The sequence below is a fragment of the Bubalus kerabau genome, chromosome 12 (genome assembly GCF_029407905.1).
Source record: "Bubalus kerabau isolate K-KA32 ecotype Philippines breed swamp buffalo chromosome 12, PCC_UOA_SB_1v2, whole genome shotgun sequence".
Classification (NCBI taxonomy): Eukaryota; Metazoa; Chordata; class Mammalia; order Artiodactyla; family Bovidae; genus Bubalus; species Bubalus kerabau.
Genome location: NC_073635.1, coordinates 30535343 through 30562072, shown reverse-complemented (window position 1 = coordinate 30562072; position 26730 = coordinate 30535343). Strand labels below are relative to the sequence as shown.

The following is a 26730-nucleotide window of genomic DNA, read 5'->3' as shown; positions in this document are numbered from 1 at the left end:
AGCAAACTGCTGGCCCTGGAACATAGCAGGTGCTCAACACACATTTGTGGAAGTGAGCTAAAGGCTTGGGTTCAAATTCCTACCTTCTCACTTATTGGTAGATGTTCCTAACCACTGTTGCGGTTTTGATCCCTGTCCTTGAGCTAATGGCTTTCAGATTTCAATCATTAACAATGTCTTCTCTCCAAAACTCCAGATCCCCCTGCTAACTGCTTACTGGACTTGTCTAGGTGGCTGTTCCATACGTAGCCCCAGTAAGGATGTTTCCTCCTGTACTCATCAGTTACTGCTGCTGTTGTTCGGCTACCCAGTTGTGTCTGACTCTTTGCCACCCCATGGTCTGCAGCACGCCAGGCCTCCCTGTTTCTCACCATCTCCCAAAGTTTGCCCAAGTTCAGGTCCATTGCATCGGTGATGCCATCCAGCCATCTCATCCTCTGATGCCCCTTTCTCCTTCTGCCCTCATTCTTTCCTAGCATCAGGGACTTTTCCAATGAGACAGCTGCTTGCGTTAGATGACCAAAATACTGGAGTTTCAGCTTCAGCATCAGTCCTTCCAAAGAGTATTCAGGGTTGATTTCCCTTCAAATTGACTGGTTTGATCTTCCTGCTGTCCAAGGGACTCTCAGGAGTCTTCTCTAGCATCATAGTTCGAAGGCATCGATTCTTCGGTGCTCCGCCCTCTTTACTGTCCAGCTCTCACAACTGTACGTACTGATGGGATTCCCTCCCAAATCTGCTCCTTCTCCCACAACCTCTGACCTCATTACTGTTATCACCCTCGAGGTACCCAAGTGAGAAACTAAAAGCATCTTTCTATTCCTTTGTCTCGCACTTTTGTCTTCTGTAGATTAGCTCATGAAATCCTGCTGACTCTAGTTAAAAAATGTCCCCAGCTAATCCTGGCATTTCTATTCTCACAGCTGCTGTGTCAGACCTTCATTAAATCTTACCTAGACTACTGCATCAATCTCCTGGTCTCTTTGCCTCCAATCTTCCTGTTTCAAAACCTCTTCTGTGTGGTCATAACCGGAAGCATCTATTTAAACTCAGGCATAATTATGCCACTTCCCTCCTTCAAAGCACTCAAAGGCTCCTCAGTACCCTAAGAATCCTAATTCTTAGACAATTCAGACAACCTATTGTTTTCTGGCTCCACCTTCCCTTTCTGGTCTCATGCCTTACAAAACTCACCTTCTCACCCTAAATCCTGGAGGCGACAATGGCAACCCACTCCAGTTTTCTTGCCTGGAAATCCCCATGGACAGAGGAGCCGGGTGGGCTACAGTCCATGGGGTCACAAAAAGTCAGACACAACAACTGAATAACAAAAACAGCACCCTAAATAGGTATCACCTTCTTTGGTCACACAATTTTCTACTCTCCCCCTAATTTCTCCTTTGCATACGGTTGGTCCAGGATCTTCTAACTTCTTATTAATGATGCTCTGATCCTGTATTCAAAGTCCAGCCCTTTGGTCACCTCCTCTGAGAACCCTTCCTGGGTCCTGCCAGGTAGAATCAACCCCTCTCTTGATCTTGCCCTCATCCTTGGTCCATACATCTAGTACAGCTCTCACCTTCATCAAGTCCTTTTTTTTTTGGTGCCTGGTGGGCAGCAGTAACTACAGCAGTGTTTGGGGTGAGAATGAATGAACACCTGAGTAGGGTGTGGTGGGTCTACTCCTGGTGCCACCTCCCTGTCTGTGAACACAATCCCAGGCTCTGGGTCTCAACTAACAGCCTCAGCCTCCTCCATACCTACCTCCTGTGCAGTGATCCCCAGGCTTCACCCTGTGAAAGAACACCCTCAGGTGCTTGTTTCCCAGGCAGATGCCCCCTTCCTCCTGCAGAAGATTGATTCGGTATCAATGCCTGCTGGACAAATTAGATTTGCTCAGGAAGACACAGCCATAAGGACAGATTATAGGGCCTCTTGTCTGGAGGAAGGAGTGAATGGAGCTTATTTATATTCTAAGATTCAATGAAATGTGACAGAAAGACCTCATTTCACATGATTAAACCTATGCAGGGTCCTGGTGGGGGCACACAAAGACAAGTTAAAGATATACTCTAAGTTCTACTCAAACTTTGGGAAATGGCTGAGAGTCAGTCCTAAATTACAGTACTTAGGAAGTCTTCCCAGCATCTCAGCACTAGACTGGACTCTCCTCCCATAAATTCAGGCTTATCCTCAACAGAGATTTTCATTCAGTGTCCTAGGATCGCTGGAATGCTTGCTTGTCCACCTCTCTATTAGAGAGTAAGTTGAGGCTAGTGGTAAAGAACCTGCCTGCCAATGCAGGAGACTAAGAAATGAGGGTTGGATCCCTGGGTCCAGAAGATCCCCTGGAGAAGGAAATGGCAACCCACTCCAGTATTCTTGCCTAGAGAATCCCATGGACAGAGGAGCCTGGTGGGCTACAGTCCACAGGGTTCCGAAGAGTCGGATTCGACTGTAGGACACACACACGCTAGGAAAGGGCAGGGCTTATGTTTATTCATTCTACTTTTCTCAGAATTTAGGTTTCTTCCTGTCCGCTAGTAGATGTTTTGGAAATCGTTGTACAATTAAACCGAATGGGAAAGCCCTCCTTTCATGTCTTGCACAAAACGAGCCACACCTAACTCTCAAATATCTCCCGATTGAACACCCGGAGATGTTCCAGGACTCGAAGGGCTCAGCCTCTGCGGAGGCAGGGGAGGAGAGGACCTCTGGGTCCCTTCGGTTCCCCACCTCCACCCCTGCTCTGGACACACTGCTCCCCGTGGTCTGCCGTGCCAGAGAAGCAAGCAGAACAAAGCGATGGAATCCACGGGGGATTCACGAAGCCATTGTGGGAAAGTGACACGATGACCAGTGGGATTTCCACATAGAAGGGAATCCAGGCGAAGCAAAGGCTGAGCAGGGGAGATTCACGGAATAATCTAGAAGGGAAAAAACAGCAAGGATAGGAGACGGTGGTTGGCATCTGACTCCTGCTTGGGGGCGGGACTTGGGAGTAGAGATCAGAGATCCGGCACTGCCCCAGGACCCAGGACCCCAGGTGGGGAGCCGGGAGAGGGATGCATGCCTCGCTCCAACCCGTGCGCGGAGGTGTGGTGCCTTGGGCAGCTGCATGCCCTGGCTCCCACCTCGGGCCTGACCCCGCAGCCTCGGTGGACGCTTCCCTACCTCCTGGCACTGTCCCCGTGGCAGTGTCCCCTGGCAGTGTGTGTCCCTACCCCCACCCCCTTCGCCGACACAGTGTCCAGGCAGGGGCGGGCCCAGCCCCAGGCGTGGAGCGGCGGACCCCAGGGCGATGAGTAAACCCTTGGCCGCGAGCGGGCGCGGCCGGGAGGGAGCGTGCCAAGTCCTGAGATGCTGTGACGCGCCCGCCCGGAGCGTCTGGGGTCGTGCCCTAGGGCCGGGAGGGGCGCGGCGCGGGATAAAAGGGCCGCGCGGCGCCGGGGCCGTTTTCTCGGCGCAGTAGCCGCAGTTCTGCGCTCCTCGCCGGCGGGAACCTGAGCGGCGTCCCGGGGTCCCTGGCGGACCGAGTCGGGGCGCCGGCGCCTCCCCGGGGGCCATCAACAGCGAGAGCACGAGCCCGGCCATGGAGGGGCTGGAGAGCGCGCCCGCGGCCAGGCCGAGCCTGACGTCCATCTCGTCGGGGGAGCTGCGCAGTCTGTGGACGTGCGACTGCGAGCTGGCCCTGCTGCCCCTGGGCCAGCTGCTGCGGCTGCAGCCCGGCGCTTTACAGCTGCGCGGCGACCAGCTTGTGGTGCCCGCGCCCGCGGATCCCGCCTCCGCGCGCGGGGGCTTCAACGTCTTCGGAGACGGTTTCGTGCGCCTCGACGGGCAGCTCTACCGCCTGAGCAGCTACATGAGGAGGTGGGTGGCCTCGCCGCGCACCCCGGCCCGCCTCCTAGTTCCCGCCGAGGCCTCCACGCTGCCCACCCCCATCCCCATCCCCATGCCTCACTTCCAGAGATCCAGCCTGGACCCCCACCCCCCATCACACTTATAGATTTTTCTCATTGTTAACATCACCCAGAGGTGCGGAGCTCCCCCTGCCCTGGCTTTTTCTGCTCTTTGCACCGACATTTCACAGCTGTCCAAGCCGCCCATAAGGATGGTAGGGGGTGGCCAGGGAGCGGAGCGCGGAACTGGCTGATGATTCTTCCTTTCTGGCTCCTTAACCCGGTCAAATGAGCTCAAACTAGAGGCACACCCTTGCTAAGCAGAGACTCACACCCTCGCTTTAGCCTGTGGGGGAGGGGCGGGGAGAGGTTGTTCTCTTCTGCGCTATCAGCTGGATCCAGAGGGGAGACCCGGTGAGAGCAAGCGGAAGTTTACAGTTTCCCTTCTTTAGCCTCACTGCCTTTTCAAAAAAGAAATAATAAACCGTGTCTGAGAAGGAACCAAAGCCTGTGAAGTCCAACCCAGGGACCATGTGGGCTGTCGAGCGGGCAGTTGGCTGTCGATGGGCAGTTCCATTCTGGGAAGATGAGTGCAGTGTGGCTTCCAGGAGCAGAGCTGGGGCCAAAACAACTTGATGGAGGGTCACTGAATGTTTAAGTGCCGTGGAAAAGTCCCTGAAGCACTTCCTAGGGGACTTGAAAGCAGCAGGATTGAAGCCCATCTGAGGCGGGCTTTTTGGGAGGGCAAAGGAGGACGAGTTTCACCCTGGGATCTGCTGGGGTCTCTTGCTTCCAGAGGTTACCCGGTGCCTCCAGTTTCACCTGCGGGGTGGGGAGCTTGCGTTTGTGCTGTGGAGCTGGGTATCAGGAAGCGGGACAGGTTGATTCTGAGATGAATGCGCAGACATCTATTAAGCTAGAAAGCCTTTGCTCCAGGGAGAGACAGCAGCCCCGGGCACCCTATGGGTGGAATAAAGTCAACGGGCAAGCAAACCAAAGGAGATATTTAAAATGCCTTCTTCAAAGCTGCTGGGGAACACCTTGCTTTTCCACTCAAAAGATAGTGAGGGCTTTCACTGAGCGCCTGATACAGGATTCCCCAGCAAAAATCTCTCCCTTTCTGAGCGAATTGAAAATTCCAAGCCATAAGCAGGGGATGGTGGTAGGAACTGAGCTAGAAATCAGATTTGCAGAGATTTTAAAAAAGAAGATAAGCATTGTATTTGAGAACAGAGTATGAAAAATAAAAATGTCCAGAGTTAATTGAAGCTACAGGTTAGGTCTCAGGCAGTCCTTGCTCCCCTGATCTCAGCCAACAGCACTGCAAAACTTGAACTGGTATTGAAATCTGGTTGTTAAACTCTTGCTTTGAACACCTCCTCCATAAGGGAAAATTGAACAGCAGTGGTTCCCCCGGCAGTTTGGAGTCCAGAATAAACAATGACGAGGTAACAGAGACCAGGGTGCAAAGAAGAATCAGCAAATACAAGGTTCTTATGGGCTAAGCAATAGCGCAAGGGCTTTTGTACCTGGGAATGGCAAGGTGTATCTGAGAATAATTCGGGAGGTGGAACAACCTGCCTTCCTCTTGGGGGACAGACCGTGGCAGGTGGGTGTGCAGTCCTGAAAGAGGACTGGGAGGGAACCTGGTCTGAACAGAGGGAGCCTTCTAGAAAGAAGGGGAAGACAGTTGTGGGCGACAGTGAGAGGTTTTGTCCTCATGGATCAGGAGTGAGAGGCACAGTCAAAATTCAGGTGTCTGAAGTTGCTGTTTCTCAAACTGGCAGAGATTTACCCAGTTGTTTTTGGTTTGAAGATAGATGCAGCTTCCTGTCTCAAAATAGTTGCTCTTGAGCTATTGTTCACTTCTTCCTTTCTTCCTTCCTTCGGTGATCTCTAGCCAACTTAACTGAAGAGGAATTTGCATGATTTACTCTTTCCCAGTAAGTTCTAGCACACTTCTAAAGATCCCAGAATCAAGCTCAGAATTCCCACCCATGTTACAAATGAAATTTGCTCAGGGTACCAGGTGTAAATTACCATTAACTATCACACACTCATACACACAGCTTTCCCTTCTTTTTTTTTTTCCTATAATGCAGCCTGTTAGTGGGATGTAATGGCCAACATTTGACAAAGAGGAGCTCTAATCCCTTATTTTCAGTGGTCCTCTAGCATGTAAGAGGCTGATTGGAAAAAAAGCAAATACATTTTTCTTTAATGTTTACTTGAGTCTCAGCATTGGTGCAAAGTATTTCACAGCTATTGTCTCACAAAAGCTGGCAAAGTTGGTGCCATTGTTTGTTTCTCATTTTTACAGATGAGAAAATTAGGACTCAGATTAAGTAATTTCCCCGGGTGAGATGCCGGTGAACTGCAGGGCCAGGGCCTCTCAGCAGAGTTTTCTAACTCTACAGCCCAGGCTGTCAGCTAGCTGCTTCCAACCTGGAATAATTCTGGCTTCCTCTGGGACACAGCAGCGCACTCATAGATTTCCCGAACCTTAAATAAATGACTGGGATTACATCAGCCAGTACATATATAATCAGCCTAAAAGAGAAAGTAAGTCCAGGGGTATGAAGGAAGCCGCTGAAACTAGTGCTGTGACCTGCTTCTGCTCAGATCTGAGCATCTCTTAGCTGAGTGATGGTCTCAACCCCCTTGAGGTGAGCCGCCTGGGGCAGGAAGTGCAGGGGAGGCAGGGAGGAGACTCATGGGCATAAAGACTCAGGGGAGGATGCGTCAGGGTTGGATCATACTTAGATTGTCACTGGGGGGAGTGTCAGCTCCATCCACGGTGGGTGGGAGGTGCCTGGGCTCTGTCTGCGGCCCAGGCCCACTTCTCAGAAGCATCTCCGCATGGAGCCTGGCCACCCTTACTGTTGTGCTCAGTGGGCTCCTGACACGACCAATCCTCTGCTCTGGCCCCAGGTCTGAGTCTTGGATTTAATGACCTGCCCAGGATAGCAGCCCCTTAAACAGGACACATAGTGGTATTGATGAAGTAATAACCTCTCATGTGTTGAACTATGGTTTTTATGGAATTCAGTTTAGGGTAAGTGTGGACACCTGATGCAAAGAGCCTGCTCATTAGAAAAGACCCTGATGCTGGGAAAGATTGAAGGCAGGAGGAGAAGGGGGTGATAGAGGATGAGATGGTTAGATGGCATCACTGACTCAGTGGATGTGAGTTTCAGCAAACTCCAGGAGATAGTGAAGGACAGGGCAGCCTGGTGTGCTGCAGTCCATAGTGTCACAAAGAGTCAGACACAACTGAGCGACTGAACAACAGCAACAAAGTGTGGACAAGCATGAGTGCTGGGGCCAGGCTGCCTTGGTTTGTACCCCAGTCCCGCTGCTTACTAGCTGAATGACTGGGGAAAGTGACTTCATCTCTCTGACTCAGTCTCCTCAAATGTAAACTGGGAATAATAATGCCAACAACTTTATAAGTTGTTCAGAATTAAAATCTGTTAAGCCCTCAAGATAGTCAATGGCACATCTTCATCACGGGACCAATGTCAGCTTATGTTCTCATCAAGCAGCCCCAATGCCAAATGCTTCACATGCTATTTAATCTTTCAGCCTCCTCATGGGGCACCTCTTGTCAGCCAGATTTTATAGGTGAGAATATGCATCTCAACAAGGTTAAAATACTTGCTGAAGTCACAGAGGCAGAAATCAAACCCAGATGGGGTGATTCAAAAGCCATGAGCCACAGAACTTCCCTGGTGCTCCAGTGACTAAGACTCTGAGCTCCCAATGCAGGGGGCCTGGGTTCGATCCCTGGTCAGAGAACTAGATCCCACGTGCCTCAACTAAGGGTATGCATCCTGCAATACTTTTTAAGATCGGGTGCAATTAAAAAAAAAAAAATGCCACGAGCTGTTGCTGCTTTCTTCCTTGGGAGCCTCGCTTTGTCCTTCCAGCCACACTCCAGTCCTTGCAAACACACACCTGCAGGCCTGGATGCAGCTACCCACAGTCCCCAAGGCTTAGCTAAGCCATGACTCCCTGCCCCGACCGGGGTTCCCATCTCCTGCTTCTGCCCACCCATTGGCAGTCTATTTGGCCTGACAGAACAACCCTTCTGCTATACCTGACTCAGCTCAGTAAATGATTCTAACTCCAGGCTCTTGACTTTGCTGCTTCTTATTTACATCGCTAGGACATAGCCCTGTGGACACAATAAGCAGGGCACTGTGCATTCCTCTGGTCTGTGTGTGTTTGAATGATGAATTAGTTTGTAAGCCTCTGAATAACAGGGGTTGTGTCCTAGGCCAAAGCTTCTCAAACTTTTAATAAGCTTGCAAGTCTCCTGAGGAGCTTGTTAAAACACAGATTTTAGATCAGATACAACTGGAGAGGGACCCAGAATTCTGCAGTTTTACAAGCTCCCCTGTGATGTCACTGCTGTAGGTCCAATAATCAGATTATAAGCAATGAGGTCTTAGTTGTGAATCCTTTCATATTGAAATGGTACCTTTTTTTAGCCCTCTCCTAAGGGCTTCTGAATGCTTCTAGAAAGCAAGACTATTTTCTTTGTTAGGGCCCCAGTGCCAAGCACATAGTAGGTGCTTTGTTGTTCAGTCACCAAGTTGTGTGCAACTCTTCTCAACCCTGTGGACTGTGGTATGCCAGGCTTCATTGTCCCTCACCATCTCCTGGAGTTTGCTCAAACTCATGTCCATTGAATTGGTGATGCCATCCAACAATCTCATCTGTTGCCCTCTTCTTCTGCTGTCAGTCTTTCCCAGCATCAGGATCTTTTCCAATGAGTCAGCTCTTTGCATCAAGTATCGGAGCTTCAGCCTCAGGATCAGTCCTTCCAAGAGTATTCAGGGTTGATTTCCTTTAAGACTGACTGCTTTAGTCTGCTTGCTGTCCAAGGGACTCTCAAGAGTCTTCTCCAGCACCACAGTTCAGAAGCATCAGTTCTTTGGCACTCTGCCTTCTTTACTGTCCAGCTCTCACATCTGTACATGACTACTGGAAAGACCATAGCCTTGACTGTACGGACCTTTGTTGTCAAAGTGATGTCTTTGCTTTTTAACACACTGTCTAGGTTTGTCCTAATATTTGCTTAGTCACTGTTTATTGCAGAAATGAATGATTGAACATGCATATCAATGATTAGAGCCACAGACATTAGAGTGATGAATCGGAAATTTTTGTTTATTTCACAAGAGTCGGGTGGAAGAAGAAGGTGAGATGATGAACCAAAGAAACTGTTTTGAGTGTGTAGGGGAGGTTTTGCATAAAACTAATAAGTTGACACTGGAAAGAATGTCCTTGAAAGCTTTTGCTTAGTCACAGCAAAGAATTGTGGAAGATATTAGCAATTTCTGGGCCTTTTACACAAGGACTATCCAATATATTCCTCTTTTTCTCTATTCCTCCCTACATATTTTAGAAATGAACACACACACACAGATGTGAGCGTGTGTTTGAATTTCTATTTGTCTTTGAGTATTAACAACAAATTGTCAGTTGTTGTTTAGTTGCTAAGTTGTGATCAAATCTTTGTGATCCCATGGACTGTAGCCCACCAGGCTCCTCTGTCCATGGGATTCACCAGGCAAGAACACTGGAGTGGTTTGCTGTTTCCTTTTCCAGGGGATCTTCCCGACCCAGGGATTGAACCCAAGTCTCCTACATTAGCAGGCGGATTCTTTACTGCTGAGCCATGAGGGAAGCCAGTTTAAATATTCAGGGGCCGGGAAAATTTGGAGTGACTTTTGAATCATTCCAAGATGATGTAAAATCTGAAGGAAACTGGAGAAGAATAGATATCTTTGGGGTGGGTGATCTTAGCTACCCCTGATTTGCTAGAAGCAAAAATTCTATGTTCTTTCTTGGTCCCATCTTTCAGATATTGCCTTCATTAAGCAGTTCCCTTTAGCTTTCCAAACTAAAAAGATGAGGAAAGAAATTGGATCAAGGAAGGAGAAACTCTTACTTATTTATTTTTCAGATACTTATATATAGTCCTCTTTTCCTGGTAACTTGAATGAACACACCCCTGGCTGGGCATCAGAAGCTTACAGAATTTCACCCTAGGGTCAGTGGAGTTGGACAGAATTAAAGACACTAATAATGTTTGTTGAGCATCTACTATGAGCCCACGACTGTATGTCTATGTTATTGGCACTTCATTACATCATCAAATGGACGGTGATTCTGTTATATCCCTTTTATAGATGAGGGGACCGGGTCAGATGGGTTAAGTAACTCACTCAAGGTCATGATGAGCTGTGGCTCTGGGACTGAGTTCACATAGCCAGTTAATCAGGATACAAATTAAATCTTCTTATTTTGAATCACTATGCTTTCCACTGCGGCTTCCCTCATAGCTCAGTTGGTAAAGAATCTGCCTGCAATGCAGGAAACCTGGGTTCAACCCCTGGGTTGGGAGGATCCCCTGGAGAAGGAAATGGCAATGCACTCCAGTATTCTTGCCTGGAGAATCCCAAGGACAGAGGAGCCTGGCGGGCTACATACAGTCCATAGCGTTGCAAGAGTAGGACATGACTTAGCAACTAAACCACCACCACCACCATGCTTTCCCATCACAGTGGATGAAAGCCAGGTGTAGAAAGTTCCAACCTAGGAGCATTCTGGGGCCAGGATAAAAGCACTGAAGAAATCAGAGTTTAAAGCAGCTCTCGTCAACTGCTTCTCTTCCCTAGGGATAACTTCAGCAAATATAATAAATATCCAGGACACAGGAGCAATATCTGCATTAGCAGTTCAGAAATATGCATAATGAAAGATAAGATAGCTAGTCTCATCAGACTAAGGTAGTCTAGTCAGGCTCATTTTAAAACTGTTAGTTGAATGTCCAGTACTTGAAGACCTGTGAGATTTAACAATTAGGTCCTCAGTCTTTTTTGTATCTTAGTGACTTGCATATCCAAATTTCATACCAGCAGGCCTCTGAAGGGCAGTGTCTGTGCATATGTCTGAATTCAAAAGGGATGTTCCCATTTATTTATTCCACTGTGATTCTGAGGTGTTTAACAATTGGACCATATCTGGGAGGCTGGGAATGGATGAATGTAAGGGGATATTTCTTCTTTGCAACCTGGTTTCAATAGAGCGTTAAGCAGGGATCTTGCCACAATCTCGTCTGTAAATTCTGTTATCAGAGCTCTCGCGTGAGCAGCATTTTCTCACATCTGTGGCACAGCGATAACTGGCACTGCTCTGTGATGTGTTGACAGCCCGGGTAAGATCCTAAAAGTGCCTCTAAATCATCAAAGGAAGATTAAATGATGTTGAGAGTCGTCTTATTATTCAGGATATCTTATTAAATTCAGGCTCCAGAAGAAGTGACTCATGTTTAAGTTATGCATTTAACTCAACATGTGACTCTCCAGAAGACCCCCCTTCCCCTCCCTCCTCCAAGTCCCTCGACTCTGATCAGGGTACTGTAGCATTCAGAAAAAGCCTCTTCCGCGGAATTCTGGAGGAAACCAATTATTTTCCCAACCGGTGATTGTTTCCAAGTTGAGATTTTTATCTTTTCCCTGCCAACGATACCTCCAATGAGACAATCGATTTTAGGCAGAGGCAAGTGGAGCACTGTCATTTGGGTAAGTCCAGACTGAAGGCTTTCTCAGTGTATTATGCACGCACGCACGCACGCACACGCACGCACGCCCTAGAGAGTGACTGTAAGACTATGGCTATTGAGAGCAGAGGAATCACCTTGAGGGAAATATTAAGTGCTTAACTGACTATCGGAGAAGGCAATGGCACCCCACTCCAGTACTCTTGCCTGGAAAATCCCATGGACGGAGGAGCCTGGTAGGCTGCAGTCCATGGGGTCGTGAAGAGTCGGACATGACTGAGCGACTTCAATTTGACTTTTCACTTTCATGCATTGGAGAAGGAAATGGCAACCCACTCTAGTGTTCTTGCCCGGAGAATCCCAGGGACGGGGGAGCCTGGCGGGCTGCCGTCTATGGGGTCGCACAGAGTCGGACACGACTGAAGCGACTTAGCAGCAGTAGCAGTAACTATGAATTCACTTCATAATAATCAAGGTGGGGAGAGTGTGAAAATTGCTTTGGATGGATCACAGGTGGTACTCCCGGCCCAGCATCGTGCATCTGTCTCTCTGACGTTTACTCCAATCAGACTTGGTCTTTGCTTCTTTTGCTATAAGCTTTTGCTCCTCTTTCTCTACCCTGTCTCACACCCCCTGAAATCACAGACCTCACTGGCTGGCCTCTCCTCACTTGCTTCCCTGGTCACTCTCACCTGCCTTTGTTAGGTCCTTGACAGCCAAATAGATGGATGGCAGAGGGGGTGGGGAGCACAGGGGGACCCCTGTACTGCTGTCCTGTGACCCCACCCCTACTTCTGGGCCCTGAGCGCCTCAGCCGCGTAAGGCACAGGTCAGCACCCAGGCTTAGTGAATGAATGAATGAGAGAGAAGGAACCCAGCAAAGGGTCATTCCCTTCTTCCTTCCTTTTCCTTTGCTTCCTTTCTCCAGGACCTTTTGGCAGTTGGTCAGCTGGGACAAAGAAGAACGGTGACATTTCCTTTCAGGGGCCCACTTACCCATGCTCACTCCACCCTGTTCTGCCCAGGAAGGGTGGCGGCGGGGGCGGGGTGTGGGGGGCGGTGGGGGGCAGGAGGGGAGGCATGGAGGAAAAGCCATGCAGATCCCAGTCTGCATCTGTGTTCTCTCACCCAGTCCATTCCATGGCTCCCCCCTTCTCCACCCCAACCCTCCTCTCCCCAACTCCTGTCCCCTCGCACCCACACCCCTGAACAGGGACACCAGCCCCCCCACCCCTCATTGCCTGGATGCACCAGCCTGTGTCCCCCTCACCCATCACGGGAGCAGCCCCCTAACCACCATCCCCACCCCCATGCCCAGGGTTGGGAGGTGGAGGCCGCATTAAAAGCCTGGTGAAATAGGCAGGAAGCATTGCAGGTGCTCCATCGGGGGTCAGGTTTTAAAAGCTCTCAATATCGGATCTGACAATCCCAGAAAAAAAGATGATGACACAGATTTCTAAGAGACGGAGCTGGAGGCAGACGAGTGGAAGCTGTGTTTTCTGACTTGGGGGTAGATAAATTCTCCCACTGCTCTTGACCCAGGCTTTGGTCTGGGTCTCCAGCTCCAGCCCCTCTAAGCAGGTTGATGGGGAAGGAGGCTGCGGACTGTGTTGGCCAGAGCTCCCCAGCTGCAGGTGGTCCCCAAGACCGTGATTTTTCAGGTCAGATTCTGGAAGGACCACAAACCAGAAATGCAGGAGTGGTCTCTGCCTGGGAGTAGAAGCCAACACACAGCCCTATAGCAAAAGCCCCCCATTCACCCCACGCAGACCTCACAGCGATGCCCATCAGTGGGGAGGCCGCCCTGTCTTGAAGAGGGCTCAGGGCAGATGCATCCCCCAGCCCGCTGGGTACCTCTCAGCCCACCCGTGTCCACGCCGCTTCTGAACTTGGGTTTGGCTAGAAAATTAGCCATCTTCTTGAAAGAAGCCAATTTACATCTTTCTTCTTTTAAATCAACAATGCAGGTAGAGACACAGAAAGGTGGCTTGGAAAATGTGTAGAGTAGGGAGAGGAAACTGACATGCTGGAAGACACAGTGAAAAAGCAAAAAGATCTTCCTGGGTTGAAATAATGAACTAAGACCAAGGAGGCTAAATTGAATAGGGCCCTGGGCAGAAATCCTGCATTAGTTTTTTAAAACTGTACAAGCTTACAATCGGGGGAGATGTGAAGTAATTCATGTGAATATTGCATCTCTGGAGGGGGCTGGGTTTATCTCAGGATTAGAAAAGGGAAGAGAACAAGAGAAGGAAAGGAAAATTTCAGATCCATCAGTTAGGATGACTGCACTGGAGAAGACCTTGAGAAGCCCACTTATGAAGTATAATTCATTCTCAATTCAGGGGTACATAGTGCTCTGGTAGCACTATCTTAGGGGCTTCCCAGGTGGCTAGTGGTAAAGAATCCAGTTGCCAACACAAGAGATGAGGGTTTGATCCTTGGATCGGGAAGATACCCTGGAGAAGGGCATGGCAACCCACTTGGGTATTTTTGCCTGGAAAATCCCACAGATAAAGGAGCCTGGTGGGCTACAATCCATGGGGTCACAGAGAGTCAGACATGACTTAGTGCACACTCGTGCGCACACACACACACACACACACACACACACTGCTATCTTACAGCCCAAACAGATGGTAGTGGTCATCATCTGGTAAAGGCTGCCCCTGAGAGCTGAATGCTGGTGCCAGGCTCCCCCCAGCCCCAGGCCACCTTTGGGTGGCATGTTGATCTGTCTGTCAACCAGGGGAGGGGGAATTACTTATTTGATATAAGATATGGCTGCCTCCCGAAGAATACATTTTAGAGGACTTCCCTTGGAGGGTCTGTGGATATAGCAGACATGTGTCTAGTACATGCCTGTCCTGACTTCAGTGGAAGGCTACATAGCATTTGTAATCATCTCTGCTTTTTTCACAGATATGTGGAACTGACCAACTACTGCGATTATAAAGACTACAGGGAAACTATATTGAGCAAACCAATGCTCTTCTTTGTTCATGTACAGACCAAGAAAGACTCCTTGAAAGGTAGGTGTATAAAGTTTGGGTTTGGTTCTGCCTTTCTGGGCTGTGGACTGTGGCCTGTTGATGAGGCAGAAGTTGGATGTGGAGAAAGCAGAGAGGGTGTCAGCTTGTGCAAGGCTGGAAGCTAGATGGGTTAGGCCATCAGCAGAGGCCTGCAGAGCATACCTCTAAATGACCCTGCGGCAGAAGCCATCTGTCTCTGAGTTTTCTTTTGTACTTCCTGTCTTGGCAGGAAGTGATCTCTGAGCCTGAAGGGGTTGCAAAAATGACTGGAGTGATGATGATGATGATATATCATACTGTCTGCTGCTGCTGCTAAGTCACTTCAGTCGTGTCCGACTCTGTGCGACCCCATAGACGGCAGCCCACCAGGCTCCCCCATCCCTGGGATTCTCCAGGCAAGCACACTGGAGTGGGTTGCCATTTCCTTCTCCAATGCATGAAAGTGAAAGTGAAGTCGCTCAGGGGTGTCGAACTCTAGCAACCCCATGGACTGCAGCCTACCAGGCTTCTCCATCCATGGGATTTTCCAGGCAAAAGTACTGGAGTGGGGTGCCTACCCTGTATCAAATACTCCTGTGAGGAATGAGCTAATGTCAATAATTGGGCAAAAACCCCGTGGGGCATGTCATCCAAAGGAGAACATTTTTGAACCTGAAAACAGAAATTGTAATAATTATGCTGGGACAAAGGTATAAACTAGAACTGACTCAGGCATAACTAGGATGCCTGGTCATCCTGCCTATGTGGTACTTATACCACCCCCATTTTATAGATGAGATAGTGATAGTGAAAGTCACCCTGCTTCTGCTGCTGCTAAGTCACTTCAGTCGTGTCCGACTCTTTGCGACTCCATGGACTATACAGTCCATGGAATTCTGCAGGACAGAATGCTGGAGTGGGTAGCCTTTCCCTTCTCCAGGGGATCTTCCCAACCCAGGGATTGAAGCCAGGTCTTCAGCATTGCAGGTGGGTTCTTACAGATGAGACTCCTAGTTTTCTCTCTCTGTCTCTCACAGATGAGAAAACTGGGATAAAGGAAATAAATGTTATTTGCAAAGCTTGGTCTGGACACCAAGCGGCGAAAGGGAGGGTGGCATGAATTGGGAGATTGGGATGGACGTATATATACTCTTGATATTATGTATAAAATAGATAACTAATGAGAACCTACTGTATAGCTCAGGGAATTCTACTCAGTGTTCTGTGGTGGCCTAAATGGGAAGGAAATCCAAAAAAGAGGGGAGATATATATACGTGTAGTTGACTGACTTTGCTGTACAATAGAAACTAACATAACACTATTAAGCAATTATTCTTAAATAAAAATTAATTTTAAAGAAAAGAAAAATGCTTGTAGATGCTTTCATGTTTCATGCTGTGGCCTTCAAATTTCAAAGATATCCCTTTATTGTTTCTTCCAGGAAATCAAACTGATAGCAACTAAATTAGCTCAAATTCCTATATGAAAATATCTCCATTTGCCCATCTTCCTCCTGCTCAAAGTGATATGTGGAGAGTCACGAGCATAAGTTCTGTGATAGCGTTAGAATTTCTTAAACTTACTTCTAAAATGTTCTTATTTAAAAATGAGTCCAAGAGAGTAAGAATGGGCCTACAAATTCCAAAGAGACTTCCTCAAACACGCCCATCCTCATTCAGATTCATAGAGCTGATTCTCTGCTCATCTTGTTCGGAGTCATTTAGATCCCCTGCTCGCTTCATAGTTCAAAGTCAAGATGCCCTTCTCTGCAGGAGGGGCCAGGAACAGATCACAGTGTAACAAGGAATGCTTGTTAGCGCATCTGAGCCCTTGATGTCATTTGGCTTGCTGGTGACCGGAAAGCCGACAATTCTCTAAGAAGTAGGTCTAGGTCACAAGAGCGCCCTTGTTTTTGACTTGTGCTTCCTCATTTCTAGAAAGGACATATGCGTTTCTTGTGAACACAAGGCACCCCAAGATAAGAAGACAGATAGAGCAGGGGATGGACATGGTCATTTCCTCAGTGATTGGAGAAAGCTACCGGCTCCAGGTGAGTTGGCCTGTGTTAATCCAGGGCTGCCAACACAGAAGGGGGTCTGGACATTGCAAGCCAGGATGGAGTCCCTAAAGCTTAACTCTCACTTAACTGAATCCAGACTGACATTTTCTATTGCTGCATTATCACTACCAATAAGGTGAACTTAGTTTCTAGCAACTTCTGAGAAATGGGGTAAGAATAAATATCAGTTTGACCAAGCAGTTCAAGGTCTTTACCTTGAACTTGATGGAACTTATGCAAAGGTAAAGATTTGTTTGTTTGTTTTTAAATAAAGACACCTATTTAAAATTATGTCAGAAAGAGAAATAAAGGGTGTGATATTTTGGACATTTGGACAGCTGTTAATTCTATAATATAATTGTATGGTAATGTATGTCTATAATATAATGTTATAGTTATATCCATGTAATTAATTAAATGCTTCTTTCTCTTTCAGTTTGATTTTCAAGAGGCAGTAAAGAATTTTTTCCCTCCAGGAAACAAGGTTGTTAACGGAGAAGATTTGAGCTTTGCGTATGAATTCAAAGCCGATGCATTGTTTGATTTCTTCTATTGGTTTGGGCTCAGCAATTCCACTGTAAAAGTGAATGGAAAAGTTCTAAATTTGTCAAGTACAAGCCCAGAAAAGAAGGAGACCATTAAATTATTTCTGGAAAAAATGAGTGAACCTTTAATCCGAAGGAGCAGTTTTTCCGATCGAAAATTCAGCGTAACTTCTAGAGGTATGTTAAAAACTCTCAAGTAGGGGCTTCTCTGGTGGTCCAGTGATTAAGATTCTGCACTTCCGCTGCAGGGAGAGAGGTTCAGTCCCTGATCAGGGGACTAAGATCCCACATGCCATGTGGAGGGGCCAGAAAATTTTTTTAAATGAAAAAATAAATCTGACCTTTTAAAAAAAGTTCTCAAGTTCCCCCAGAACGATAGTTGAAGGGTAGAATAATATCACGGGAGAAAAGAATCAAGTAATGGAAAAGGAAAGGTCTCTTGATAAAGGGGAAATATAATATCACATTTTTCAGAAAGTAAGAAGTGAGAAACATTTACTACCAAAAAGAAATATAGTAAACTAACACAACACTGTAAATCAACTGCACTCCAATAAATTTTTTTAAAAAGAATATAATGACTTTTCCTTTTAGGCTTCTTAAGGTTTTCTCTCAGTGGTTTCACTGTGCAGCATACTCAGAAAATAATTTTAAAATATATTGTTAACATAAATGCATGTTAATGCTCATTGAAGTATTTTTAATAATAATTTAACTAAAGAAGAATGATGTTTTCCTGATGTGCATATTCAGGGCAACAGAATGTTAGGGAAACGTGTTGGTTAGGGGAGGAAGACACATGGTCGAGACATCCATCTTTAAAAATGTTTGAGGGCTTCCCTGGTGGCTCAGTGATAAAGAATCTGCCTGCCAATGCAGGAGGCACGGGCTCCATTCCTGGTCTGGGAAGATCCCACATACCTCAGAGTAAGCCCTTGCGCCGCAATATTGAGCCTGTGCTCGGCAACAAGAGAAACCACTACAATGAGACGCCCTCCCATCATAACTAGAGAGTAGCCCGCACTTACCACTAGAGAAAGGCCCATGCAGCAACAAAGACTTAGCACAGCCAGAAAATAAATAAAATCAATAAAACTATAAAAAATATATTTGGAATGTTCTCCAGGGTTTCTAAGACTACTAAAGAGTAACCCTTGAGACTTCTTCTCTTAACAAACTGCCGGTCATATCTGGTGCGTTCTGGATTTTCTATCCAGTAGCTCCTCCCCAGGATTTGGCAAGACTTTTCAGGTGGTGTGGCTAAGGCAGTGACACCAGTCAAGTCTTGTCTGGATTTGTCTTCTGCTGAGCCTGCCCTCTGTCCCAGGCTAGTCTGTGCTGAAAGGCAACTTCCTTGAACCAGGACTCTTGCAGCTAATTGCCAACAAAGAAAAACACTCAAGCCAAAAAATCCACCAGTTTCTATGAACCTGCAGTTAAAAAAAATTTTTTTTAAGAATACAGATGCTTCACTAATTGTTTTCCCTGACAGTTGCTTTCTTCCAATGTTTCTAGCAAAAATGCTTGAAGTGTGTATTAATTGTTTAGTCACGTCTAACTCTTTGCAACCCTGAAGACTGTAGCCTGCCAGGCTCCTCTGTCCGTGGAATTCTCCAGGCAGGAATACTGGAGTGGGTTGCCATTCCCTTCTCCAGGATCTTCCTGACGCAGGGATTGAACCCAGGTCTCCTGCACTGCAGGTGGATTGTTTACCATTTGAGCCACCAGGGAAGCTTCAGATCAGATCAGATCAGATCAGTCGCTTACTCCCGGTTATTTCTTATCCTGGAAGCAGCTTCCCTCTGTCTCTGTGTCGCTCCCTCCCTCCTGCCTTCCCTGCTCCTCCCCTTCTCCCCCTCCGTATTGCTTTATGTTCTCTTTCTGGGTGTTTCTTACAAAGATGCCTTTATGTTCTGTCCCATCGCAGCCATGTGTGGTGGTGGGGAGCGGGGTTTATATGCTCATCCTTTTGGGGAAGGTTACCTTGCCTGGTTGTGCCCATACCAGATGCCCGATCCTCCCTTGGACACCCTCCAGCCTCACCCCCTGGCCAGGGCAGCCTGGGCAGGCTTTCTCTGTTTCACCATCGCTCACTCTCTGTCCTGCAGGCTGCATCCACTGGTTATCCAGGGGACACCGAGGGGCATGTGAAGTTGGGCAGTGCTTCCTTGCAAGTTTACTCTGACCCAGCCCTGAGGCCCCCTTCTACTCCAGAGCGGGGGAGGGAGGATTCCTCAAGGCTCATCTGAGCCATAATTATGCACCTCAGGTGGTCTAGCCACATCAGTGGCCAGGCAGGCATCTCCACTGGCTCTGCCCTGGTGATCAGTTAGAGTCTCCTTCTCAGAAACTGACCTTTGTCCTTGGCATCTGGTCCCCACCTGTGGGCCTTCTGTCATCAAGTGAGAAACGGTACCTGCATGCCCACTTTACGGAGAGGCAGGTGACCATCCGCGTCCTCTTGGTGAACAGCAAGTAGCATGTTTCTGTCTTTTGAGTTTTTCTGGGGAAGCCAGGATTCTCTGTTTACGTTGAAATGGTTACATTGGATGTTGTGTGGGTTTTAAGTACTGTTGGGTTTTGGTTTACCAGAGATGGTAATAATGCAGGCCCTTTTTACTTTTTTTTCAGGTTCAATAGATGAAGTTTTTAACTGCAGTCTGTCACCCAGATCATCTCTGATGGAGCCTCTTGTGGTAGAATTGCCATTTCCATGCGTTCTGGAATCTGAGGAGACACCAAACCCATTTATCTGATTGGGCTGGATATTCCACAGTTCCTCCTACACCCCAGGCCTGTGCCAGCATCGAGGGCTAAGGGGACGTGAGAGAGTGGGGAGGCGGGTACCTCCAGACCCTCTCCTCTGACAAGCCCCTTCCTTGCATTTCCAAGAGCGATGCCTTGGCAGTCTGATGCAGCTGACTTCAGGATGGGAGGCTTTGGCCCCACGGCTGGAGGGTTCCTCTCCTTTGAACACTTCTGCAAAGAGCCAGAGGGAAGCAGCAGGCATCATACCCTGGCATACCCTGGCACCACATACCCTGGCATCCTGGGGGCTTCCCAGGCGAAGCCATCCTACCCAGGGTTTGCCCCAAGATGCTTCCTATTTCCAGATTTGGCCCTCTGCTTGGGGACATCCCTGTCTGAACCTAAACCCAGCAAGTGTGAGGTTAGCAGTGCCACTGTCTTGCAAACCTGGCTGAGCAAAAAGTCCAGGACATCTTTATCCAGAAGTCAAGTCTGTCTTTCATCCTGCTGGTGGGATGAAACCTTAAGACAAACAGCGGAGGTGAGGCTTGATGGAGGACCGGCCAGGCTGGTAGGATTGCAAGCCTGCCCCCGCTGCCTGAAATCTGAACTCCCGTGGCCTCCCTTTTAAAAAAGTGGCCTGTGCAGAGAGAGGCCAGGTGATGCGATACCACACATGACGGGAGAAGGATAATGTATGTGGCCGTGTCCTCTCTAATAAAAGCACATAGTGTCAGCTGGGTATTTTATAAGCTTTTAGCAATCCTAACACTAAAAGCAAAATAGAAGAAAGCTATATATTACCATAATACATTGTAGTCACATCAATAACATTTTTCATCTCATAGCTACAGTGGAGTTCTTCAAAAAGAAAAAAAAATCATCCTATCTACATATAAAAACCTGCATGAATGAATTGCTACATAGGCTTCTAATGAGAAACATTTGTGGGTCCTGAGTATAATTTTCTTATCCTTTTAAAGAATGTTCCTGTATGATGCATTTTGATAGCACCACAGATTGTCCTTTCGTTTGAATTTGAAATGGTATGTGCCATATTCGTGCAATTAAATGTTTCCTTAGCATTCAACATAGAATTGATTAAATTTGTGACCAATGTGTGTGACCATTCCATCATGCTATGCAGGTGGTATGTTGGCCTTGTAACTTACTAACTTACAGTAAGAATTGTGGTTTTATAACTTTCTCAGGAAGAGCCTTTTGGGGGACTTCCCCAGTGGTCCAGTGGTTAAGACTCTGTGCTTCCAATGCAGGGGGTGCAGGTTTGATCTCTGGTCAGGTAACAAGGATCACGCATGCTGCAGGGCACACCCAAAAATAAATAAACAAAAATTTTTAAAAAGAAGAGCCTTTTTTGAATAACAAGTCTATGAAGTATTTGGAGGAAAAAAAGTGATGCTGATGTTTCAGAAAATGGGAATCTTCCTTAATAACAGAAAATGATAAATGTTTATTATTCAAATTCAGTGCAAAATGAAGAGTATTAACAATCAAATAAGTTTTATACCAGAGCAAATAAACCTTAGGTGGATATCCAATAGTATATACTTCCCAAAGGGAATAGAAACTCTATTCACAAAAATTGACAAAGTCCATTTTTTGAAAAGCCATCAGTCATCACTCCAGGAATGGACTAAAGATCTAAAAGTTTTCTTTTATCATTAAAATTTGTTATCAGTTGACTCGGAACCAAGTGCGTTCACTCATTCGATATTCATTTAGCAAAGTTCTATCCACAGCCTCTAAGGAAATATGTGTGTGTGCTTAGCTGGTCAGTCGTGTTTGACTCTCTGAAACCCCATGGACTTAGCCTGCCAGGCTCCTCTGTCCATGGAATTCTCGGGGCAAGAATACTGGAGGGGGTTGCCATGCCCTCCTCGAGGGAGTCTTCCTGTCCTAGGGATTGAACCCAGGTCTCCCACATTATAGGTGGATTCTTTACCATCTGAGCCACCAGGGAAGCTGAGGGCTGGTGAGTAATGGTGCCTAAAACATGGCCCTTGCTTTCAAGGAGTGTCCAGTCTTGTAACAGACAGGTGCTCAGCTAGTAAGAACAATAGTATCAGTGCTCAGGGACACATTCAAAATTGAAAGCATCTAAAATGCTTATGATCCAGTTTTGGTGATAAAATTAATGACGGTAAGTGTAAAATTTAGTTTTAAAATAAACATGTAATGATTGATTTATCCAAGTGACAGATTACAGAAGAGCTCAGTGACAGAGTCACCTTGGAAGCTATTAATTTGTTCCAAAAGAATGCAAATCCGGACATTATCTACAGGAGGGAATTTTTCTCTTATTACCTCATGGTTAGAGTTTGAATTTCGGCCAAAGGATAACACTGCCTAACTCGATTGCTTACCTTAATTATCAGCTCAAACGTCTTCTGTTTCAAGTACTCTATCTTCAAAGAGCAAAGTTATACCCATATTTAAGAAATTCAAAAGAATGTGCATCAATTTCTGAACAGAGTTTCTAACGCATTTCAAAGATGCTTTAAGCAATAGCAGTGTCATTATAATAAATGATTACTTTGAAGAAGAGAACATTCATTTGGAAGGATAAATGCTGGTCCAACAGATTTTAAATGAATGTTCACACTTGATACTCATGGCTTGAATAAACTTGAGAGAACCAACAGTGTAAGGCATGAATAATTACTCTTAAGAGTTCAGAGAAGACAAAAACTCAAGAATCAGAAGACAACAGAGATGGCCCAGGAGGGAGGTGACATGTATGTACTATTGACAAGGTTTTAATAGAATCAAAGGTCTGAACTTGCTGTTACGGCTTTATTTGAATAAAATGTGAGTTTGGTGAGTGGCAAGTTAGAAGCAGAGCTTAGAATTTACCCTGTTAAACTGGACTGTCCTAAGAGAGACTAGTATGGGGTTTTCTTTTCTGGATTTTTCAATGGAAGGATAGCAGTCATTCTTGGATTGCTTAACCACAACCCCTCTTGGTGGCAGATAGGAACCAGGTGACCTCAGGAAGACCTGGACCTCGTTCTGCCCCAGGCCATCCTGGGCCTCTGGCCTGCTGGCCTACTTTTCAGATTTAGGAATTGCCAGGCCCCACAAGTGTGGGAGCCAATTCCTTAAACTAAGTCTCTCTGTCTGTACACACACACACTATTGGTTCTTTTTCTCTAGAGAACCCTTAATAACACAGAGTCCATCACAGAAATTGAAGAAATGTTTTACAAGGTAATCAATCAGCTAAAAGAGAAATGGCAGTATATATATATATATTTTACATAAAGAGACTTGAATAAAAATAAAAGCACTGCATACCACATAGTAACTGGAAGTCTTTTGCCCAAATATAACAAGCAAGTCAGAAAAACCCCACTCATCATATTGGTACCCAAAGCACTTGGCATCGCTGAAGAATATCTGTGACCTTTTCTGGGCTTTTGGAAGCAGCCACCAGCCGAGTCTCCCACCAACTTTCCCACTCCCTCTCCAAGCTTGCATCTCCTGTCAACCAAAGCAGAGCTCCTCAGGCTGGAATGTGCCCTGGAATCTCTTGAGGGTGAGGCTGCAGATCCTGATCCAGGAGGTCTGGATGGAGCCTGAGCAGACGTCTGCGTTTCTAACAAGCTCCCAGGTGATGCCAAAGGCTGCTGGTCCCGGGACATGGCTCTAGATCTATCCATCTCAAATGTCGTGAATCACCTGCGGGTCTTGTTAGAAAAGCAGAATCTTACCCTCTCCCCACCCTCTGCCCTGACTTACTGACTCAGAACCTGTGTCCTCACCAGATGCCCAGGTGGTGGCAGACATGCTCAGTTTGGGGACCACTTCCTGGCACATCTACTTCCTCCAGGCTGGGGCCCCATCCACCCTCCCTGGAGGGTCAAGTTCTCTCTCGTGGCTCCTTAGCCTTGGCCTATGAACTTGGTTACTCTTCTCTCCTTTCAGGTAATAACCCTCTACCTGACCCATTCCTTCTTCCCCCACTAGACTCTCTTCTCTTAAACGGGCAAAATTCAAGTGTTCTTTCCTTGCTGTCTCCTCCCTCCACCACCCACCCCCGTCCTTACTTCTTCATCTTATGCTTCTTCTGTCCATGCGCGTGGCAGACAGAAATTGATTGTAATCATTTAAATTGGGAACAACCAATTAACATTTAACCCATTCGATGCAGCTACTCTCAACTGGTTTTGTGTGTGTGCCAAGTTGCTTCAGTCGTGTCTGACTCTATGACTCCATGGACTGCAGCCAGGGAGAATCCTCTGTCCGTGGGATTCTCTAGGGAAGAGTACCAGAGCGGGTTGCCATTTCCTTCTCCAGGGGATCTTTCTGACCCAGGGAACGAACTTGCCTCTCTTATGTCTCCCGCATTGGTAGGTGGGTTCTTTACCACTAGAGCCACTTGGGAAGCCCCCATTTGGTTTTGATCAATTCAAAACTCTTTCAAAGGCGTATTGGAAGACTCAGTGTCTTAGTTTCTGTGTGATTGACTCACTTTGGCAGGGGATATGGAACCTTGCCTCTCTTACTCCTGGAAAAGAGGATTTACTTAAACTGATCCTTCACACTGTTGCCTAATCCACTTCAGTGCATTCTACTCACATTCAGGTGGAGCCCAAGTTTCCCAGAGTGGCTGCTGGGCCTTCTGCTAGGCTCTCCCCCTCCTCTTTCATAGAACGGCAACACCAGGTTCTCAGGGGTTTTGAAGGACACAGGCCGGTCCCCGCTTCTGGGGCCTCACTCAGCCTTTGGGCGCCACTCCCTCTTCACCTGGTTGCCTTCTGAGTGCCTTTGGAAGCTTGTTCAGTCGCTCAATCGTGTCTAACTCTTTGCAACACCATGGACCGCAGCACACCAGGCTTCCCTGTCTCCTGGAGTTTGCTCAGACTCATGTCCATTGAATCAGTGGTGCCATCCAACCATCTCATCCTCTGTTGCCCCTTCTCCTCCTGCCTTCACTCTTTCCTAGCACCAGGGTCTTTTCCAGTGAGTTGGCTTTTCCCATCAGGTGGCCAAAGTATTGGAGCTTCAGCCTCAGCATTAGTCCTTCCAGTGAATATTCAGGGTTGATTTCCTTTAGGATGGACTGGTTTGATCTTACTCTCCAAGGGAGCTCAGCTCAGTCAATCCTTTTAGGTTGCTTTCACTGCCTCCCACCCACCCACCTATCCCAAAGCTCCAGTAATAACCCTTAATGCCTCTAACATACATCATACGGCTCACTTCCGGTGCTTAGTATCTGTTAAGGGAAAGAAGAAAGGGAAACATTTCTACTTAATCCTTGAATGGAGTTGCCTCAAGTGAAAGTGAAAGTGAAGTCGCTCAGTCATGTCCGACTCTTTGTGACCTCATGGACTGTAGCCTACCTGGCTCCTCCGTCCATGGGATTCTCCAGGCAAGAATACTGGAATGGGTTACATTTCCTTCTCCAGGAGATCTTCCCGATCCAGGGTTTGAATCAGGGTCTCCCGCATTGTTGGCAGACGCTTTACCGTCTGAGCCACCAGGGAAGTCTCTAGTTGCCTCAAGGAACCCAAATTCAAAGGCAAGAAGAGCACTGTACTGCTCACAATGAAATGGACCTGTAAGAACCATCCATTTTGAAGCAGAAATGAAAGACTACAAAAAGGAATGAAGATCAGAAGAGCAATAAGACAAAAGAGCAATACCATAGGTGTGTATGGCTTTATGATTTATAAAGTATCGTTAGAATTATTCGTTTTTACAGCCCAGTGAGGTGGGTGCTCGTATATTCACTTTACAGATAAGACAGCTGAGACTTGGAACTGTATCTGCTTTGTGCCCAAGGCCCCCAGGTAAAAACTGACAGATCTTCTGGCTCTCAGTTCAGTGTGTACCCAACCCACCCCACCCCTTGCCCATTTCACAGCCTGCCCGGAGAAGTCAAACATAAGATATTAATAAAAATTCACTTTTAAAATTCTATATACTCACTGCTCTATTTTTAAAATATACCTCTTTTAAATTATACTATGCTAATGAGCGCTACTATTTCCAGACAGTAATCTGTTATTGGGTGTTACTTGCTTAATTTAGACTTCACTACTAAATCTTAATTTAGATGATTCCTTCTAATAACATAGAAGTCTGTGTGTCCCGCATTCATTGCCACAAATTTCAGAGTCTAAATGTGTTACAGTCATTCCATTACATGGATGGGACTCTACTCTCAGAAAATTCTTATTTAGCACTTCATTTTTAGGCTAAAAATGAAGAACTTTTTTAGCACTTGCATGTAAACATGTTTATCTAAGATCTGTGTTAGAATAACTCCTTGAAAGGATAAGGGATTGTCGTAAATTGCTTTTTAAACGTGGAGCTGGCAGTCTCCAGTGCCTATATACTGTTTTCTCTTTGCACCGAAGTGGGTAACCCATGCGAAGTCACTTCAGTCACATCTGACTCTTTGCGACCCCTGGATTGTAGCCTTCCAGGCTCCTCCATCCATGGACTCCTCCAGGCAACAATATTGGAGTGGGTAGCCATTCCCTTCTCCAGGGGATCTTCCTGACCCAGGGATTGAACCCGAGCCTTTGGCATCTCCTGTATTGGCAGTCAGGTTCTTTACCACTAGCGCCACCTGGGAAGCCCTAAGTGGGTAATGGTAGTGAAAGTCACTCAGTCATGCCCAACTCCTTTCCACCCCATGGACTACACAGTCCATGGAGTTCTCCAGGCCGGAATACTGGAGTGGGTAGCCTTTCCCTTCTCCAGGGGATCTTCCCAACCCAGGGATAGAACACAGATCTCCCTCATTGCAGGCAGATTCTTTACCAGCTAAGGAAGTAGGTAATAGCTGTATCCTAACTTGGAGACATTCAATATTACTAAACAGCTAGTATGTACCAGATTACCAGGTAGCTGCCAATAATATAA

The 26730-nt window shown here is 46.9% G+C and overlaps 1 protein-coding gene across 1 annotated transcript; it reads left to right on the top strand.

The window, feature by feature from the left end:
* Positions 1 to 3415: 3415 nt before the first annotated feature.
* Positions 3416 to 20933, top strand: MEDAG (mesenteric estrogen dependent adipogenesis). Its single transcript, XM_055542440.1, has 5 exons — positions 3416 to 3870; positions 14395 to 14504; positions 16422 to 16534; positions 16980 to 17265; positions 19720 to 20933. The coding sequence occupies exons 1-5, from the start codon at positions 3593 to 3595 to the stop codon at positions 19842 to 19844; spliced, it is 912 nt and encodes a 303-aa protein (XP_055398415.1). The 5' UTR covers positions 3416 to 3592; the 3' UTR covers positions 19845 to 20933.
* The last annotated feature ends 5797 nt before the right edge of the window (positions 20934 to 26730 follow it).